We start from the raw sequence: 21084 nt of genomic DNA on the forward strand, positions 1-21084 counted from the left end.
GAATATGTGGCGTGAATGTATACGTTTTTTGACTAGAACGACTGACACAAACACATGCAGTATTAGGAAAGCATTCTGTCCCCACTAGGGACAGGATGAAGGCTTTTTTTATAACCTGTGTTTCGCATTAGGGGAGGAACAGTGGGACTATCGCTGACCATACGTTGCTTCTGGAACAGCCCAGGCAGACTATTAGTAATGCTCATGGCTGCGTGACTAATGGGCCCGCGTTGGCTCCGAGCACTGAGTCATCCATGAAGAAAATCCATGGGAAATAGTTTTCCGTGTTTTCGGATTCGGAAGAACTTGAAGCCTGTGGTGAATGCGGGACCTAATTACATTTGAAAACAAACTTATGGTTCAAAATGCAAGATAATTAGGACAAGCCGCCAATGTTTGTACTATTTGAGGGCTGGTGTGCACATTTCTTTGTTGGGTTAATTAGCGCCTGTGTTATTAAGTAGAGTAATAATAGAAGAGTAGAGTATTAATTGAGTGTTTCTTCTTTGCTGCGACAAAACATTAGAGGAGATCACTGATGTTCCTTTGGTGTTCAGGAACAACAGCAGGGGACCGACGTGGGAGCCCTGAGGAACACCGGGGCTTTAAGTCCATCGCTAAATACGTTCCCTGATAAAAGTCAAGTTGGACTCAAACCGGGTGATTTAGGATTTTAAACAATAAGCCCAGAAAGAATACAGTGGATCAATTGTTTGACAAAAAAGTTTTTTGTCTTGAAGAATCTCTTTTATTTTGTGCCTTATTTCACTACTATATTATATCGCTACTAATGATAGTGAACAACTGATCATTGAATGAGTAATGAACAGCTCTGGATAACTCTTGATAACTCTCATATATACAAATATATACATATTTGTATATATGTAGTGTCAAATAATTGGCATGATCTCGTATGAATTTCGGTGAATCCGGTGCTCTTGAACGCCCGATTACATTGTGAAACCCATCACAACAGGGCTGCCATGCCGACCAGTTATCTGCATGCTCACACACAGGACCGACAGAAGGGAAAGAACTTGAGAGGAAGCCATTGACCCCAAACAAGACCCCTTGTTCCCGAGCCCGCCGTCTTCATGCCAGCGTCTGAACCCGCAGCCCCGCCCTACTTTCCCCTCCTCTCTTCCCCACACTTTCCGCCCTTCTCCCTCTCTACCGGTCCTCTTTTTTCTGTTTCCACTGGGCAGTTGGCCAGGGCCAGATCAGGGGGGAGTGTACTGTAGCATTATAGGGTTCATTCTGTAGGCAGACTGGCAGGCAAGGGGAAACCAAGCCAGATGGATAACCAAGAGCACCCACTGAGGGAAATAAGGTGTGTGTGTGTGTGTGTGTGTGTGTGTGTGTGTGTGTGTGTGTGTGTGTGTGTGTGTGTGTGTGTGTGTGTGTGTGTGTGTGTGTGTGTGTGTGTGTGTGTGTGTGTGTGTGTGTGTGTGTGTGTGTGTGGGGGGGTTCATGGGTCTCTGTGTGTGTGTGTGTGCGTGCGTGCATGGGTGTGTGTGTGGGGGTTCATGGGTCTCTGTGTGTGTGTGTGTGTGTGTGTTAGTTAGTGTGCGTGCGCATACATGCACGTTGGACAAGGCTTCCTGGCACTATGGGTCTAGCCGCCGTGGTGCCAGTGATTAGATGAGTGGAGGCCAGTCACAGCTTCTCCCTCCAAATCCCTCTCTCTCTTTCTCTCACCATTCGTCCATTATTCTTATCGCGCTCCGTTGTTCTCGTTCTTTTCATCTGTTTTTTAGTGGGGTTATCTTTGAGGGGGAAGGAACAGTACCTTTGACCAGTACTTAAGGAATTTTACCGGTCACGGCATTGCATGTAACATAAGGTTGGATAGACCACGTCGAAAAGGCTCGAAAAAATACCTTTTGTATAAAGTTTGTGACATATTACATGGACGCATTGTTTGTGAGAATCAATGTTGTGAAATTATCGGTCTCACATCATTATCATTGTCTCATCTCCCATTTTATCGTGGTGTGAAAACGATTGCCTAAAGGGAATCTGCTCAAACACTTTTTGCAAACTGCTGAAAAGCAGATACGGAGGAAACGATCTATGTGCTCATAGTCAGACACCCCCAACCTCGCTGTCCTATAATAAATTCTCCGGTGGTCTCCATCTGATCCTGCTGCGCAACAGGACACCAAAACACTTCACGTTGTGCAGTGGAAGTCAAGCCGGAAATATCCTGCGGTTCCTAGTCCCGCCTCTAGATGGCGACACGCACCTTATTTCACGTGGATTCAAAAGCAGGCCTCACTTCTTTTATCAGTGTTGTGGCGTCTGGCTTATTTATGTTTTAGTAGGTTTTCATGGCTTTAAAATGTTGGGTTTAGAAAAAAAGACAATCGCTAATCCTTCTTTCAAATGAAATTGTTTCCTCAATCCCAAACTGAATCACCAATCGTTATTATTGCCTGGGAGGATATGTAGAGGAAAGGTTTAAATTAGAAATTTTGAATTACCTTGGTTGACAGTAATAAACAAATAAATCCCTCTGATTATCCGCACTGTGCCACCGTTGTAAATCATATTCAAGTACACAGCAGTAAATTAAAATGTGTGTGTGTGTGTGTGTGTGTGTGTGTGTGTGTGTGTGTGTGTGTGTGTGTGTGTGTGTGTGTGTGTGTGTGTGTGTGTGTGTGTGTGTGTGTGTGTGTGTGTGTGTGTGTGTGTGTGTGTGCTCACTCACTAGAACATGCATGTGTCTCTCTCTCCACACACTGTGTGTGTGTGCTCACTAGAACATGCATGCGTCTCTCTCTCCACACACTGTGTGTGTGTGTGTGTGTGCGTGTGCTCACTAGAACATGCATGTGTCTCTCTCTCTCCACACACTTTGTGTGTGTGTGTGTGTGTGTGTGTGTGTGTGTGTACATGCTCACTAAACCCTGCACGTGCCCCTCTCTCCACACACAGGCGGTCTATGGAGCGTCTTCACGCTGGGCGGGTCTGGAGCTAAGGGGGTTGAGCAGGAGCCCAACCCTCTGCCCTTGTCCAATCAGAGCCTTCTCCTACTGCTGGTTCTGGCCAATCTGACGGACGGCCCCGATTGGCCCAACCCCTATCGCCAGGCAGTCACCTGCTTCAGAAACACCCAAGGTAACCTCAGGCTGCCAGGACAAGACCTCCATTTCGTACACTATGTGCTCTTGTGTCTCCTCGTATGTACTTTTTATATGCTACTTGAACAGTCATCCAAGTGTACTATTGATACTTAATAACAGTCATACATAATGGGGAGGATATTCAATCCATAATGTCCAGTCTATTTGTAGGCATCAAGACGTCCTATCCCCTTAACCCGTAACATTTTAGTTTAGGATGGGTCCATCTCCTAAATATCTTAATGGCTTAATTGCTTAATGTAGCAACTTCCTACTTCCGGTGTCCCTTCTTACATCCTGTAACACCCTGTTCTCCTGCAACACTTCTTACCTCGTGTCACAACCTTCTACTTATTGTCACACCCCATTTAACAACTTCTTACTTCCTGGAACTTCCTACTTCCTGTAACCCCCCTTTTTTGCGCCATGTAACACGTCCTACTTCCCTCACAACGTCCTACTTTCCGTTCCTCTTCTCACTCGGTGTAACTTTTCTCCCTTCCTGTTACCGCTCCCCTACGCCACACTGCTTCCTGTAACACCCCCTGCTTCCTGTGACCCTTTCCTGTGTGCCCCGCCCCTCAGACACCTCGTCCCTGCTGGCGGACCAGCCCCACAGCTTCCAGATCAACTTCAACAGCCTGTACACGGCGCTGTGCGAGCAGCAGCGCTCGGACCAGGCCACGCTGCTGCTGTACACGCTGCTGCACCAGAACGCCAACATGCGCACCTACATGCTCTCCAGGACCGACATGGACAACCTGGTGGGTGCTGCTGTCACCGGTGGTGGGCGGTGTTGTCACCGGTGGTGGGCGGTGTTGTCACCGGTGGTGGGCGGTGTTGTCACCAATAGACGCTGAAGAATAAGTCCCGCCTCCGAGGCTCTTGGTTCCATGTTTAAATGTCTACGGAAAATAACATGGGGGTTTTGAATGACCGTACGTGAAAAACTCTGTAGCTGGCGAAGAAGTAAAAGCTGCTCAGATTTTGAACTACACACTTCTTCCATCTAGAATCCACTTGGGTTTTGGATTGTCGGAGCCGTTAAAGTAGTTAACCATTATTAATGCTAACCGGGCGCTAGTTCTGATCAGCGCAGACCGTAACGTGATTGTCATTTCACGCGTGAATGGACGGGCAGCGTTGGTGCCACCTCCTCCGTCCACGGGCTCTGGCGCCATTTCGGTGAAGACAAACTATGAAACATTGCCGTTGCTATGCAACCTTGACTGGGAGAGTCGTGACGTCCTAAGTCGGCGCAGATCCGCGCTAGCATAATGCTTCTTCATAATAGTTAACTACTTTAACGGCTCCGACAATCCAAAACCCAAATGGAGTCTAGATGGAAGAAGTGTGTAGTTCAAAACCTGAGCAGCTTTTACTTCTTCGCCACCCACAGAGTTCGTCACGTACGATCATTCAAACCCCCCCCATGTTATTTTCCATAGACATTTAAACACGGAACCAAGAGCCTCGGAGGCGGGACTTATTCTTCAGAGGTCTATGGTGGGCGTTGATGTCAGCGGCGGTGTGTGGTGCTGTCGCCGGTGGGGGGGGGCGATACCGTCACTGATAGTGGGCGGGGCCGTCCCGGGTGTGGTGGGAGCCGCCATCGCCGTCCTCGTCCAAACACGTTCTTTGTTTACTGAGGACTATCCCGAGCTACGATTGGATGTAGCAGGATGTAAGTCGGCGGCGGACATCCTAGGGGACAATCTTAACTCGTGAAGCGCCGAGATAAGGAGGTCTTTCTGCGCTCACACCAGGGATTTCCCAGGCTTGTAAAACCCTTCCTGGAGCCAGTATGACTATCTCCAATACGCTGAAACGCTGCCAGGCGCTTGGGTCTGTCGGGATGCAACACGTGCGTCATGTCAGGGTTAGGGCCGACGTCAATGGCTGCTCGCCTGAGTCTCGTCGGCAGTGCGCACGTATGCACCCACACACGCACGCTTTGGGGGGGTCCGTCCTTATCTCTTGTCTCCCCCCCCCCCCCCCCCCCCCCACCCAGGTGATGCCCATCCTGGAGATCCTGTACCACGTGGAGGAGAGGAACTCCCACCACGTCTACATGGCCCTCATCATCCTCCTCATCCTGACCGAGGACGACGCCTTCAACCGCTCCGTGCACGAAGTGGTGGGTGGTGGGGGGGCAGCCGCAGGAGGGAGGGGTGCTGGTCGATTAGGGCTTGTGACTTCCCAATGCATCATAGGATTTTTTCAAAAAAAAAGCATGTAATGCTTCATATGTGTGTCAGCCGCAAAATTAATCTCTCTCTCTCTCTCTCTCTCTCTCTCTCTCTCTCTCTCTCTCTCTCTCTCTCTCTCTCTCTCTCTCTCTCTTTCTTTCTTTCTTTCTTTCTTTCTTTCTTTCTTTCTTTCTTTCTTTCTTTCTTTCTTTCTTTCTTTCTTTCTTTCTTTCTTTCTTTCTTTCTTTCTTTCTTTCTTTCTTTCTTTCTTTCTTTCTTCTTTCTTTCTTTCTTTCTTTCTTTCTTTCTTTCTTTCTTTCTTTCTTTCTTTCTTTCTTTCTTTCTTTCTTTCTTTCTCCCTCCCTGCAGGTGTTGAAGAACATCTCGTGGTACACCGAGCGGACGTTGACGGAGATCTCTCTGGGCAGCCTGCTCATCCTGGTAGTCATCCGCACCATCCAGTTCAACATGACCCGCACCAGGGTAGGAACTCCTAGAGCCGTCACCCAGCTATAGGGCCATGGAAACTAGAGGCCTGCTCCAGTGAGGGGAATACAAGTTCAAGACATAAGAATAACCACATTGTGTATCACCTACATGCCTACAGAGTGCGTTGTTTTGTGGATGGAGAAGCCTTCCGCTGAACGCTCAGTCCTAACGTTGAATAACAACAGTCTCGACCCACTCTGTGTTGGCTCTGACCTTTTTGTGCCCCCCCCCAGGACAAATACCTGCACACCAACTGTCTGGCGGCGTTGGCCAACATGTCGGCCCAGTTCCGATGCCTGCACCAGTACGCGGCTCAGCGCATCATCAGGTAGAACCCCCCCGTACTGTGTACCGGGTGCAGATCCAGCTCCCCCATTCCTGTAGGAGGGGCGAAGGGTAGTCCGATGGTTGGATCGGCAACCAGTAGGGGTGGAGAGGAAACATGAACAAATGTGTGTGTCGGCTGTTTTACTCTCAGCCGAAAGGTTGTGAGTTGAAATCCCTCAATGTCCACCTGCTCCCTGTAGTTCCCCATGAGCATGAGCCCGTGCTCGGTTATGAAGTTTGTCTCACAACTACAAATGATTCGACAGTTTAGCGCAAGGCAAGGCACATTTATTTGTATAGCGCATTTCAAACGCGTAGGCTTTTCAATGTGCTTCACACCAAAAAAAGCACAGAGAGGGGTGGTCTGTCACAATGGACAACATTTGGCCTATTTCTCTCTGCTGTCTCATCTTACCCTGTGAAAAGGGGTATTGCTGTAGTCTTCAGTTAATCATAAGAAAGGATTCAGAGCCAAACTACATCCTAAAAAGGAGTGAGATGCGGAATCCTGTGGTTAAAAGACTGCTGTTAGCCCGCGACTCCTAATCATTTATCGTCTGCCCAATCATCTCAGCAAGCGACGTCATTAGCGATGCCGGAAACGCGATCGTGATCGGGCTATTGTGCTCGTAAACGACAGGGAAGCGGTTGGGTCTGGAAGACAAACAGTGCTGTGACGCTGTGTGGCGGGCTGAATGACGCTGTGAGAGTCATGATCCCCGCTTAATAAATATAATGTGTGCAGACACACAGTCTGTCCCCTCGCTACCTGTCGATCGCATCAGGTCAGTCGAGCCTGACCACTTTTCCGCTGGAAGACTTCCTTTCTAAAAGACACACACATACGCAGACACGCGTACATGTACACACACATACACACACACACACACACACAAGGAATGTGTGCGTGCACATATGTGCATGCACGCAAATGCACACACCTACACTCGCACATGCAAATGTATACGCATGCGTGCACGTACGCGCACATTTACCTACACACACAGACGCGCATGTCTTTTGATGTGTGTCAGCCCCTCCTCAAAGAAGATTTTCTGTTTTGATAAAAGAGAAAAGTGTGTGTGGTCTTGTGTCCATCCATCTATCTACATCTGTGTGTGTGTGTGTGTGTGTGTGTGTGTGTGTGTGTGTGTGTGTGTGTGTGTGTGTGTGTGTGTGTGTGTGTGTGTGTGTGTGTGTGTGTGTGTGTGTGTGTGTGTGTGTGTGTGTGTGTGTGTGTGTGTGTCTCCCTCCCTCTCCCTCTCCAACATCGTTCATTGTGAGACCGGGCCAAAATGTTGATCTCTGCCTTCGTGATGTGCACGTCATTTTCAACTATTCAAACATCATCATGATATTAGGATTTGATCCAGTAAATAGCACCCACCTGGAAGGGATATTGTGTTTTAATCCTGCATGATTTTAATTTCCATAATGGGAGTACTTAGGAACGCATTAACTGTGTTATCGATATTATGTGCGTGGATTGTTATGTTTACCCAACGCATGAAGGCACACATGCGCGCACGCACTCAAACACACAAAGTGTGATACAGAGGAAATGCGCTGCCAAGTTGTAAAGACTCCATATCCATGTTGTGTAGTCTTTGATGAGGGACTTGATAAAGAACAGCGTTCCATAGCAGACGCTTTTGTCCAAAAGTAATTTTACCACTGAGGTCAGATACATCATTACAGAGCAACGGGCTCAAGGATGCATACTGGGAATATCGGGGATCATACCCAGTACCTTCTTGCTGGGAGTAGAATTCCCTGGTCCCGATACGACCCTCCCGCACACAGCATAACGACAACAACACGTGTTTTTGTTTGCTGTTCTATTCTGGTGTTTTCTGAGAGCGATACACACATTTGTTCATGCTTCCCCCACCCTGGCTGCAGATTCAAATCAAGAAATCTCAAAAATTGTGTTTTCGGGTTTATAATAAAAAGCTGTGTGTTGTGCCAAATAGAGGGAGGCGTGGGATGTCTGTCTGTCAGCATGTAAGCCTTTAAGAACCCTGCATCGGGGATCAAACTAGCGCCATTGACGTGTGTGTGTGCGCGTGCGTGTGTGTGCGTGTGTGCGTGTGTGTGTGTGTGTGTGTGTGTGTGTGTGTGTGTGTGTGTGTGTGTGTGTGTGTGTGTGTGTGTGTGTGTGTGTGTGTGTGTGTGTGTGTGTGTGTGTGTGTGTGTGTGTGTGTGTGTGTGTGTGTGTTGAAGCCTTGTTTGTCTGTCACTGCCTCAGCATAACCAGAAGATGTGGGGATTAACCTGGCAGTTTTTTTTTCTTTATTATTATCCAGGTGTAGCCTACCTGGTGGTCCGGCTGGTAAAAGGGAGACTTGACTTGTACAAAAGAGCTCCATTATGTATGGCGTGGCCTTTGACCCAGATAGGCAGGTTAAACATGGAGCTCAATTTAGCTGCTTCGGGGTCGTCTTTCACTGGCCCAATTAGCCTGGAAGGAGAATTCAGGTGTGTGTGTGTGTGTGTGTGTGTGTGTGTGTGTGTGTGTGTGTGTGTGTGTGTGTGTGTGTGTGTGTGTGTGTGTGTGTGTGTGTGTGTGTGTGTGTGTGTGTGTGTGTGTGTGTGTGTGTGAGAGAAAGAGGAGGCTGTGGATTTGTTTACTGTCATATGTTTTTTTATTTATTTGTAATGTTGTAGCTTTAATTAGATTTCCTGTGAATCCAATTTGTTTCACTAATAATTGATTATTATTATTATTAGATGACGAAAGGACTGAGAAGTCCTTCATTCTATAAGCCTTTACAGGGATCAAACGAGTGACATTGACATGTGTGTGTGTGTGTGTGTGTGTGTGTGAGAGAGTGTATTCCCCCCCCCTCTCTTCCTCATATCCAAGGGCATCTGACTTGACCCTGACTGTCTTGATGTATGTGTGTGTTCCCAAGCCATTACAAGCAACCTCATCACACACAATCTCTCATCCAAACATGCACTCACGTACACACACTCACTCATACACACTCACACACACACACACTCACACACTGGATCTGGAGGGCAAGATGGTCCAGGCTTACCAATGACCCTTAACTTAACCATAGGACCTTACATGGTTACCAATGACCCTTAACTTAACTTCACCAAAAGACCTTACAGGGTTAACAAAGACCTTTAGCTTAACCTTAGGACCTCACATCTGTTCCCTCATCCTGCCTTTCCATTGGTTTACTTGGGTTATGCTATCCTATGTTGACATTGGTTATCCATCTGTAAACCTTTTAATCATTTAGCAGACAACTTTGACAAATATTTAATAATTTAGCAGACACCTTTGACAGATATGTATAAGCCATTCAGCAGAGACCTAAATGAAAAATATTGAATCATTTAGCAGATACTTTGAGCAGGTAAGAGTTATGCATCTTTTTCGTTAATTCCTTCTACATATATGCACCACCCATTTAATTTTTACCCTCCCAAAAATGCTTTTGGCTGGTGAGAGGGGGTCCTTTGCTGAAAAAATATTTTGGAGTGGGGTACACTAGAAAAACAAGATGGAGAGCCATCGGCCTAGACTGTCCTTCTGTTATTACTGTTCCTCGTTCAGCCCTCATCCTTTCTCTGGTCCTCTCTCCTCGTAGCTTGTTTGCTCTGCTCTCCAAGAAGCACAACAAGGTTCTGGAACAGGCCACGCAGTCCCTCCGGGGACGGACGGGAGACAACAACGCACTGCCCGACTACGTGAGTCACACACACACACACACACACACACACACACACACACACACACACACACACACACACACACACACACACACTAGCGAAGTTGTCAGGTTTCCCACCATCTGCTCTGCCGGTCTTTGGGAGCATTTATCCAAAAAATGTACTAACTTTATTTCAATGGACGCAAAAATATTAATCTACCTCTGCCATTTCAGAATATATAAATATATTCGTTTTTTTTCTTTATTTTTGAAATGATACTTGTATGGGTTCCTTTAGCAACTAGTGCTGGCAACAACAGGCACAACAGTAGGTGAGCCTATTCTTTTGGCAGTTGTTGCGTTGCCAGATTGGAGTAACCAGGTGTACCCGAGCCACACCGGGTCGTATTCCACAGCGCCGCGCTGGAGAGAAACAATGGCTCTTATTGTATAGCGTTACAATGGCTTGGGGTTATTGTACTGGGATGGTCGTCATCTTTATTCCCCCTGCTTTTTAGTCCTAATGAAATGTGTTCCGTCTTCCTCTGTTTGCCTTCAGGTTCTGTGGAATTGGTTCAGAATTGGCATCTGTTGGATGGGCTTTTAATATAGTCTCAACAAACTTTTTCTTAATTTTGGGGAAAATACTTGAATGAACACGTATATATTCTACGACATGCTATTTTACAATCATAACAATTAATTTTATGACTTTCTGTTGCTGTTACATTATGTTACATTGACTCGACCGTTCATTCGCATAATTATTATCTGAATTTTCTTTCTGCTGTGTTTTGTCGCCACACTGAGAGACAACATTGCTGTGAGTTTCAGGTCACACACCAACCAACACTCCCACATGGCTGGATAAACCTCAGCTAGTACCCAGACTTGGTCTATCTGCCGATTCCTGATGATTAGCCTGTACTACCCAATTACTTTATTATTACCCACTAACACCCTGATTATATACCAAGTCATGCTGTCCTTCCAAAATGACTTAAAAGGACTTCAGACTAACAGCTTTACCTCAACGACCCAACGACCCAAAACTGAGTTATTTTAGTTAAACTCAGCCAAATTCTGCCACAGGTGCGTAAAGGCTTGTTTATCTATCTGGATTTTTTTAAGTTGTCTCTTTTGCCCGCTGTGTGTGTGTATCATGACCGCGCTATTTGAAGTTGCTCAACTGCCGCTAAAGATGCAGACCCTTGACCTTTCATGGTGTCCATTCTCTTGACCGGATGCCTCTTCAAAACATTTGTATGCAAATTTATAACATGAAGTCATTCTCAACCTTCTCTCTGGCTGCGTTATTGAAGATGTAGTTCAGTTCAGCAATGCATGTTCCAAGTAAATGGTCGACCTTTACTGAACAGGCTGGGGACTGTTCTACATCTGTGTGTCATTTTTTATTTGGTATTGTAAAGCCATTAATTTAAGATGTTTGATCCGTTTTTTGGTATTTCTTTTCCTGTTAGAATTGTGATTGGAAGATAGACCTTCAATGGGATTTCATATGGAATGAAATAGATGAGAGAAACTTGGGGATGCCATACCTTATATGGCCATGCATTTAAACGTTATAGCCCTTCGTTTGGCCTGCTATTGCATACAATCACTCATGCTTTCCATCCCTTCCCAATCCGTGTTACTTGCACATCATTAATCGGTGCATCATCATCCACAACATTACATTGAAGGGGTGCTATCAAATCTTGATCATCCCTAAAATGCTCAAACAAGGACTTTTTACTTTATTGTGACTGGGGTCGGTGTCCTTAGTCGTGAGCGGTGAATGCGAGTCTTGTTGTGGCGGATTAGCCGCGGTGTGTTTTGACGTGCCGGGGGGGGAGCCCTCCTAGCAGGCTGTGTGATTGCGGTGTCCTACTCAGAAAGCGCTGGGAACGGCCGCAGCAGTCCGGCGGGTCATTGCGTCTAGACACGGCTGGGACACGCACGCTGGGTCACGCTGTCTGCCAGATCAGAAGGGACTCTCTCCTGACAATTCCCCCCCCCCCCCCCCCCCCCCCCCTCTTATTTGAATGAGCGATGACGTGGCTGTGCAGGATTTTTAGCACTTTTCATCGGCCCTGGGGAAACGGATGTCGGGTTTTACAAAGAAAAAAAACGTTGCTTCGACCTTTTAAGGCTGGCATGTGTGTTTTGAGCCCATAGGATGAACCTGTAGGTTTTTCCCTTTTTAATCCTCTTTTTAGATTTTTACTTTTGAGTTTTGGTTCCTCTAAGATTGGTTCCGTGACTGTATGTAAAGTGTGTAATAGGAGCTGCCTATTTCCCTGTGGAAATGTGTGCAGGATTACACTCTGAGCCTCGTTTTTCCATCTCACGGCTGGTGTTTGCAACCCAACAGTGCCCCGTTTCTGCCGTGTTGGTGGCACAGAGGTCTGTGTGAGATTATTAATGACGATAACAATATTGAGGACGATTGATATCGACATGTTACCCGCTACATCTCGTGTTGTAAACAACAATCGAGGTGTGGTGGTGGAAAACAGGGCCGTCCTGTTCTAGAGAGGGGATCCAAAACAGTTGGCTTGGAGAAGAGGAAGTTGTATCTTCCAGCTTCTCCTCTCCTCTCTCTCCTCTTCCTCTTCCTGCTTCTGCTCCTCTCTCTCCTCCTCCTGCTCCTTCTCCTCCTCCTGATGTCCTCCTGCTTCTCTCTCTCCTCCTTCCGCTCTTTCTCCTCTCTCCTCTCTGTCTTTCCTCCTCCTCACACTCCTCTCCTTCCTCCTCTGGCTCCGCCCTCCTCCTCCTCCTCCTCCTCCTGCTCCTCTCCCTACCCTCCTCCATCCTCCTTCTCATCCTCCTTCTCCTGCTCCCTCTCCTCCTCGTTTCTCAAGTAAAATGACAGTAAAGTTAACATAGGAAAACGCTTGTAAAAAAAACATAGATGACAAACACAGTCATCATGAGGGAAAAGGTAAGGGGGACAGCAAAGAGTGAACACACACACGCACGCACGCACGCGCGCACGCACACACACACACACTCAGACCACCAATGCACATATTTTCGGGTTGACTCTTCATCTGGAAACAATATAGTTAGAGTGGGGCTGGGCGGGTGTGCGGCGGATGTCTGTTTAATGTGGGACGGACCGGGACGTGTAATTGCTGTGTCTCAGAGGGGAGAGTAAAGGGCATATTAAAACTGAGGAGTAATCTAATGCTGTCTGCTGTGGGCTGACGCACCGATGCAATCTCTTGATGTGTTAATGTGTGTCCCTCTCTGTCTCTGTCTCTGTCTCTGTCTCTGTCTCTGTCTCTGTCTCTGTCTCTGTCTCTGTCTCTCTCTGTCTGTCTATGTCTCTCTCGGTCTCTGTCTCTCTCTGTCTCTCTCTGTCTCTGTCTCTGTCTCTGTCTCTCTCTGTCTGTCTATGTCTCTCTCGGTCTCTGTCTCTCTCTGTCTCTCTCTGTCTCTCTCTGTCTCTGTCCCTGTCTCTCTCTTCGTCTGTCTCCTTACTAATTTCTCTCTTTCTTTCTTTCTCTCTTTCTTTCTGACAAACCTGCAGATCATATTCCTCGCATTCAGTGTGTGTGTGTGTGTGTGTGTGTGTGTGTGTGTGTGTGTGTGTGTGTGTGTGTGTGTGTGTGTGTGTGTGTGTGTGTGTGTGTGTGTGTGTGTGTGTGTGTGTGTGTGTGTGTGTGTTTGTTTATTTACACTGCTAGAGAGAGAGAGATCTCTTATCGTAACTGCGATTTAGACTTTTCACTGGAACTTCAGTGATGCAGTATACACACTACGAATGTGGGTGTTCGTATTTTATGTGTGTGGGTTGTTTCTCGGTTCAGACTTTTCACTGGAACTTCAGTGACGCAATACATACAGTGTAAGTGTGTGTGTGTGTGTGTATGTATGTTATGTTTGTGTGTTGTTTACTCGTCCAGAATTTAGGGGCAGCCGTGCCGTCAGTGGTATCACCCCCATCTGTTTACTGTGTACTTCCCTTCTGTGGAAATATTTACCAAAAAGACACAAACACACACAGGACAGATGGGAAACTGTATACATTCACGACCACATTGCCCCATTTATTCATGCGTTGTGTGTGTGTGTATGTGCCGTCGGAGACACTCTCTACCGTTTACATTCTGCTGCAGTCATAAAAAACATAAGGATGCGGTTTTCCTCCAATAAGCCCCCGAACTATGGGCGGCCTGACCGATGAACATCAAACACACAACCGGTGACCTTCCCCAAAGGTCAATCGCAAACCTTTTCCCTTTTATCAAGGTGCAGTTAGAAGGATTAAATGTAAAATGCATAAGCGTGTTTTTAATTGGTGTACAATGTCATGAAAATAAGAGTCGTTATTAATATTAAGCATTGTCGTCCGTGTTCTTTAGCCTGGAGGAATTTCAGCCGGTGCGTTTATCGAAAGCTACTTCCATTGAATTGTCTCTAGACGCCGAGGAAGACTGCGGAGGTTGGGGTATGAACCCGGAAACGTCCCATTAGGGAGTCAAGAGCCCCCTGCTCTCCAAGGCCCTCTGGCGACCAGGTCTTCTACGATATCTTTCAACACAATTAAAGATATCAGACATTTTTCCGTTATGCCGACGGCTCCGTGCGATAGCAGGGCACACGCTCTAGTGCAGGGATGGGCAACTGGCGGCCCGCGGGCCGCATGCGGCCCGCGACCCGCATGCCCAATCAGCCCGCACATAATAAAAAATAAATAAATAATAAAAATAAAAAAAATTATAATAATAATAGTAATTGATCGAGTTACAGAAAACTCGTTCAAGAAAGATGAGAAGAATTCATAGAATTCAAAGGCAAACCCATGCGTCTAGTTTGCTTAGAAGCGATATCAGTCATTAATAGATATCCACTTAAGTCGCCACTACAACTACTACAACTGCTTGTTGGGTTTGAGTTCATTGAGTTGTTGCACTTAATGTTGGGCCACTGTTTTCCAGTTTTTTTACTTCATTGAATGATGATGTATGTGAGCCCTTTGCACTGACAAAAATACTGACCATTCATGTGGATGTTTGAGCATGGAAAACATGAAATTAATGTATGTTGGTTCAATTAACATACCGTACATAGGTTATGATTCTGGACGATTTTTTAGGTAGTGGCCATCGCCAAAATGCACCAGAATACAGGAAATCATCTACCAAATTCAAAATTATGTAGCTTCTCTCAGCTCACGTTTAGTTGAAGTGTGCAGTCATGTGGCCCTCCGATGGTTATGATAAAAAATGTGGCCCTCTTTATCATGAAAGTTGCCCATCCCTGCTCTAGTGTGTTGGTTTGTCAGTTGGACACCTCAAGGGGTTACACCACGCTGATCGTTTGCCAACGGATCCTTGTTATCAGGTCGGATATGACACACAGACAAGGTGTCTCCGCCGGCGCTGAGTCAAACCGGCCGATCCACCGTTTGTTCCCCCCCCCCCACCCCCCCCCAACGCTCCGATGGCTGCAGCGTCTCTCTGGTCTCTTTGTGTTTCTGTGGGGCTGGTGTCTCTCTCTCTCTCTCTCTCTCTCTCTCTCTCTCTCTCTCTCTCTCTCTCTCTCTCTCTCTCTCTCTCTCTCTCTCTCTCTCTCTCTCTCTCTCTCTCTCTCTCTCTCTCTCTCTCTCTCTCTCTCTCTCTCTCTCTCTCTCTCTCTCTCTCTCTCTCTCTCTCTCTCATATAATTATATATTGTCTGTCACACACATGATTGCATCAAATTCAAACTTTCCAATTATCAGTTAATTATCGGTGCATTCATTACGGAGCAGGGGGAGGTGGTGGGGGTAGGTATCTTGCTCAAGGGTGTGTACAGGTGGCATTTGGACTTTCACGAGCGGAAAAAACACATGCCATCTTTTCAGAACGAAATAAATGGGAAAGGACGAAGATTGATTACAAGGGAGATGGTTCCAGACTTTAGAGCGAATGGCCTCTGGTATTCTAGTGTTGACATAAGAAGACCTTTGAAGAACACATTAAGAAGCAACCGTCGAACTTGGACATACTGCTTCTGCAGGGCTATTTGTTAATTCAAATAAGGTCCGATGGCTGGGAGATGGGGTCATACTGTAGTGCTTTAATGGGAAAGCGCTTAAATCGTTTAAGAACACTTCTTCAAGGTAATCTATTCACGGCTTGACCTACATTAGAAAACTAAATATAAACTGCATTTACCTGGGACCGCCTTATATCTATGGTGGTCTCCCCTACACAAACACACACACACGCACACGCACACGCACACAGACACGAGACACACACGTCGCACACACACAAACGAGACATAGACTGATGCACACACAAGTTAAACAAACACACACACACACAAACTGAGACACACACACACACACACACACACACACACACACACACACACACACACACACACACACACACACACACACACACTCTATGCCTAGGGGTGACCTAGTCCTGGTGCTTAACAAATTGGTGTAGTTAAGGAATTGCAATAGTAGCATTATGCAGGTCAGACAGTGACCTATATAAAACCACCCCAAGACATAGCAAACTGCTGCCACTTAGCGGGCCACTCACTCGTCCGGCTTTCATAACTGGTCTCTCTCTCTCACTTTCTCACTCTCTCGCTCTCTCACTCGTTCTCTCACTTGCTCAGTCTCTCTCGCTCACTTTCTGTCCCCTCTCCTCGCTATCACTCTTTCCCCCTCTCTCTCTCTCTCGCTCTCTCTCTCTCACGCTCTCGCTCTCTCTCTCTCTCGCTCTCTGTTTCTTACTCTCTCTCTCTAAATGAAAAATGACATAAAATTACGCAATGCGTGTATATTCCATTATGTAGGCTTCTAGCATTTAGTATTCAGACAGTTTTCAGTTTCCATCCTAAGCACCTCCCAGTGAATATGCTTTTTTAAGATATGCCATCAATGCCAAGGTAGGGGTTAAGGCCTATTGCTCATTGATAGATGGGTTTCAAATCCAAGACTAGTCTATCCCACCCCTTGTTTTAAGTGTATTACAGAGCTATAATTCTAGGTGCATCTGATGTCATAACCTCTCTCAACCTTTCTCTCTTGCCCTCTTATCTCTCCTATCTAGTCTCTCGCCCCTCTTCCTAGTGTCTTTGTCACTAGTCTCTCTCCCCTTGTCCCTCCTGTCTGTGAGTATAGTCTCTCTCCCCTCGTCCGAGTGTTTGTGTCACTAGCCTCTCGCCCTTCTTCCTAGTGTCTGAGAGTCTAGTCTCTCTCCCCTTGTCCCTCCTGTCTGTGAGTATAGTCTCTCTCCCCTCGTCCTAGTGTCTTTGTCACTAGTCTCTCTCCCCTTGTCCCTCCTGTCTGTGAGTATAGTCTCTCTCCCCTCATCCGAGTGTTTGTGTCACTAGCCTCTCGCCCCTCGTCCTAGTGTCTGTGAGTCTAGTCTCTCTCCCGATGCAAACACTGTCTGCCCTACAACAGTCTCCCCAGGCTAGCGCCGCGGCTGGCCCGCTAGCTGCTAAGCTGTTGATTTAATGATGCCAGCTCCTGCTTTACAGGGATTTACATGTGTGTCTCTCCCTAAGCTCTGTCTGTCTCTGTCCCTCGCCGTCTCTTTTTCTCTCTCGCGTGCGCTATCTCGCTCTCTTTCTCTCGATCATTCTCTCTCGCTCTCTTTCTCTTGATCATTCTCTGTCTCTCTCGATCATTCTCTCTCGCTTATTTTCTCTCTCTCTCGATGATGATGATGATTCTCTCTCTCTCGATCATTCTCTCTCGCTCTCTCGTTCTCTCGCTCCTTCTCCATAGCTCTCCGACTCTCTCTCTTTGTCTCTCCCTCCAATGCTCTCTCTCTCTCTCTCTCTCTCTCTCTCTCTCTCTCTCTCTCTCTCTCCTCTCTCTCTCTCTCCTCTCTCTCTCTCTCTCTCTCTCTCTCTCTCTCTCTCTCTCTCCTTCTCTCCTCTCTCTCTCTCTCTCTCTTGCTGTTTATTGATATGCACACACACAAACACCCCCCCCCCCACACACACACAAACCCACATACAGGCTGTAATGGTTATGCAAATCCTCAAACAGGCCAGAGTGTTGTTGGGGATATTGCCACTGTTCCCGTCTGCATGGGCGTCTCCATGTGTCTGCATCCATACCTCCAATGTAGAACACCATGCAGACACTGTGCGTCTGAACCCAATGCACTAATGAACGGGTGAATATCTGCGTGCTTCGGGGAGAGGTATATTACTCATTAAAACTATAGGTTTATACTGCAGAAGCATGGATGATTCTGAGGGCTGCAATTGGTGTTAGCAGTGACGTTAATCACACGCACGTACGCAAGCACACACACACACAAAATTACAAATGCACACACACACACACACACACACACACACACACACACACACACACACACACACACACACACACACACACACACACACACACACACACACACACACACAACACACACCACACACACACACACACACACACACACCATGTCATACGCACAGAGGAGGGATTCTTCTGGACTCCCAGGAGGGCAGCCAGAATAGCTGAAGAGAGCAGAAGTGAATGAGAACAGGCCCATATATATTTATATCAATAAATCCTGTCTGGGTTTCACACAGCAGACCAGAGACCTCAGACTTAATCTCATCCACTTGACACGCACACACACACACACGCGCACACACACACACACACACACACACACACACACACACACACACACACACACACACACACACACACTAGTCTGGCCAGTGCAGACAAGCTTGCCTATTTGCATGTGACCTGAATTCCCTAGTGTGGTTGTTTTTGTTGTTTTTTTTCCCCATTCTTTGTCTAATCTTGTTAAGACGGAGCGAGAGAACGCACGCCTACCTCTAGCTTCATCTCTCTCTCTCTCTCTCTCTCTCTGTCTCTGTCTCTGTCTCTGTCTCTCTCCTTTCTCTGTCTGTTTCTCTCTCTCCCTCCGTCTCTCTCTCCCCCTCTGTCTCTCTCTCCCCCTCTGTCTCTCTCTCCCCCCTCTGTCTCTCTCTCTCTCTCCCCCCCTCTGTCTCTCTCTGTCTCCCTCTGTCTCTCCCCCCCTCTGTCGCTGAGTGAGATGCCTGTGGCCCTGTCTTGTCCTGTGACTGGCAGTGCATGGCATTATCACCACCAGGGTTTAGGGTTCAATTCCCGCAACTGCCGACAATCCGTACTTAAAACAAATTCAAAACGAATGTGCAATATTGTAAAACTCTTTGGAAGAAAAAGCCTTCACCGAATGTCCCATCAATCAATAAATCATACGCGACTTGAAATAGTTTTCAACCAAACTGTCCTCATCTTTTTCCAACTCCCATCTCCCTCCACCCCCCCACACAGTCTATCCTCCTCTCCTCCTCTCCTTTCCTTTTCCTTATCTCTCTCCTCTCTCTCTCTCTCCCCTCCACTCTCTCTCTCTCTCTATACTCTCCCCTTTGCTTCCTCTCCCCTCTCCCCTCTGCTCTCTCTCTCTCCCCTCTCCCCTCTCCCCTCTGCTCCCTCTCTCCCCCCTGCTCTCTCTCTCTCTCTCTCTCTCTCTCTCTCCCCTCTCTCTCTGTCTCTCTGTCTGTCTCTCTCTCTCTCTCTCTCTCTCTCTCTCTCTCTCTCTCTCTCTCTCTCTCTCTCCCCTCCCCTCCCCTCTCCTCTCCTCTCTCTCTCTCTCTCTCTCTCTCTCCTCTCCTCTCCTCTCCTCTCCTCTCCTCTCCTCTTCTCTCTCCCCTCTCTCTCTCTCTCTCTCTCTCTCTCTCCCCTCTCTCTCTGCCCCTCTCTCTCTCTCCGCTCTGTGCTCAGCGACCTGCTCGGTCTCCTCTTACTCCTGCCCCCTGCTCCGGCCCCCTGTCGAATTACGCCCTGCCACAGACGGCCGTAATAAAGCACGTCTATTTTAGCGGACGGCGTGGGGAGAGCTGAACGCCACCTCCGCCCCGCGACACGCCGTCCATCCTCATTACCACCCGCCGCTCGGCTCCTCTCGCCGCCTGACGGGCTCGGCTGACACACACGCACGCATGCAAGCGCTCACACACACATGTACCCCCCGCCCTTGCACGCACACATGACGACTCTCTGACGGTATCTTGCTCTCTCTCTATGTCTCTCTCTCGTTTTCCCTCACGCTCATGCTCTCCTATTTCTCTCTCTCCGTCTTGCTATGTCTTTCTTTATATATTCCTCTGTCTTTCTGTCTCTCGCTATTTCCGTCTGTCCTATTCTTTCTCTCTCTCTTTCTCGCTATATCTTTCTGCCCCTTTCTATCTGTCATCTTTATGTCCCTCTCTTTTACCTTCTGTTTCTCCATCCTACTTTTTCCATCCTTCTCTTGCTCGTTCCCTTTCCCTCAACTTACAGTATGTCTCTTTCTCTATGCATCTCGTTGTCTGTCTTCCTGTCTTCCCTTCTCTGGCTCTTTAAGCTTCTCTCCCATTAGGGAGTCAAGAGCCCCCTGCTCTCCAAGGCCGTCTGGCGACCAGGTCTTCTACGATATCTTTCAACACAATTAAAGATATCCGACATTTTTCCGTTATGCAGACGGCTCCGTGCGATAGCAGGGCACACGCTCTGCTGAACGTGTAGTGTGTTGGTTTGTCAGTTGGACACCTCAAGGGGTTACACCACGCTGATCGTTTGCCAACGGATCCTTGTTATCAGGTCGGATATGAGACACAGACAAGGCGTCTCTGCCTTGTCTGTAAACTTATCACTTATTGTGATAAGTAGCATAGTTTATCGCTATGACCTTTTATTTTTCCCTGGTGAGCCTTCATGTCTTCAAACGGCTTAATTCATTTTTGTTACCATACTGTGTGTGTGTGTGTGTGTGTGTGTGTGTGTGTGTGTGTGTGTGTGTGTGTGTGTGTGTGTGTGTGTGTGTGTGTGTGTGTGTGTGTGTGTGTGTGTGTGTGTGTGTGTGGTCTTTGAGAGTATTTCCCAGGCACTGCGTGAAAATGTTCATCTGCGGCGGTTCTGGTTTTGCGAGCCTCATTTCCGCTCCTTCATTGGGTCAGTGTGTAAGACATCCTGACTTGTTCACTTGTCGCCCTATATCGCCCCTGTTGCGGTCTGCGATCTGGTCACCGCATCAGCAGCTTCTAATGAGGCCCTCGTAGGAGGTGCTGTCACACGCACATCTCCTGTTCCCTCCCGTGTGTGTGTGTGTGTGTGTGTGTGTGTGTGTGTGTGTGTGTGTGTGTGTGTGTGTGTGTGTGTGTGTGTGTGTGTGTGTGTGTGTGTGTGTGTGTGTGTGAGAGATGTGCATCCATGCATGTACCAGTCCCGTTCGGTGTGTTAATGTGAGTGCTGGTGTGTCGG

At 47.4% G+C, this 21084-nt stretch overlaps 1 protein-coding gene across 1 annotated transcript in view; it reads left to right on the forward strand.

Moving 5' to 3' along the window:
• dym (dymeclin) overlaps nt 1–21084 on the forward strand; it is a 48528-nt gene that overhangs the window by 12095 nt on the left and 15349 nt on the right. Inside the window, exons 9-14 of the mRNA XM_056578145.1 lie at nt 2941–3123; nt 3714–3892; nt 5140–5265; nt 5687–5800; nt 6040–6134; nt 9745–9844. Of these exons, the coding sequence (XP_056434120.1) occupies nt 2941–3123; nt 3714–3892; nt 5140–5265; nt 5687–5800; nt 6040–6134; nt 9745–9844 (797 nt within the window). The remainder of the gene's footprint in view (nt 1–2940; nt 3124–3713; nt 3893–5139; nt 5266–5686; nt 5801–6039; nt 6135–9744; nt 9845–21084) is intronic.

The sequence above is a fragment of the Gadus chalcogrammus genome, chromosome 19 (assembly GCF_026213295.1).
Source record: "Gadus chalcogrammus isolate NIFS_2021 chromosome 19, NIFS_Gcha_1.0, whole genome shotgun sequence".
Classification (NCBI taxonomy): Eukaryota; Metazoa; Chordata; class Actinopteri; order Gadiformes; family Gadidae; genus Gadus; species Gadus chalcogrammus.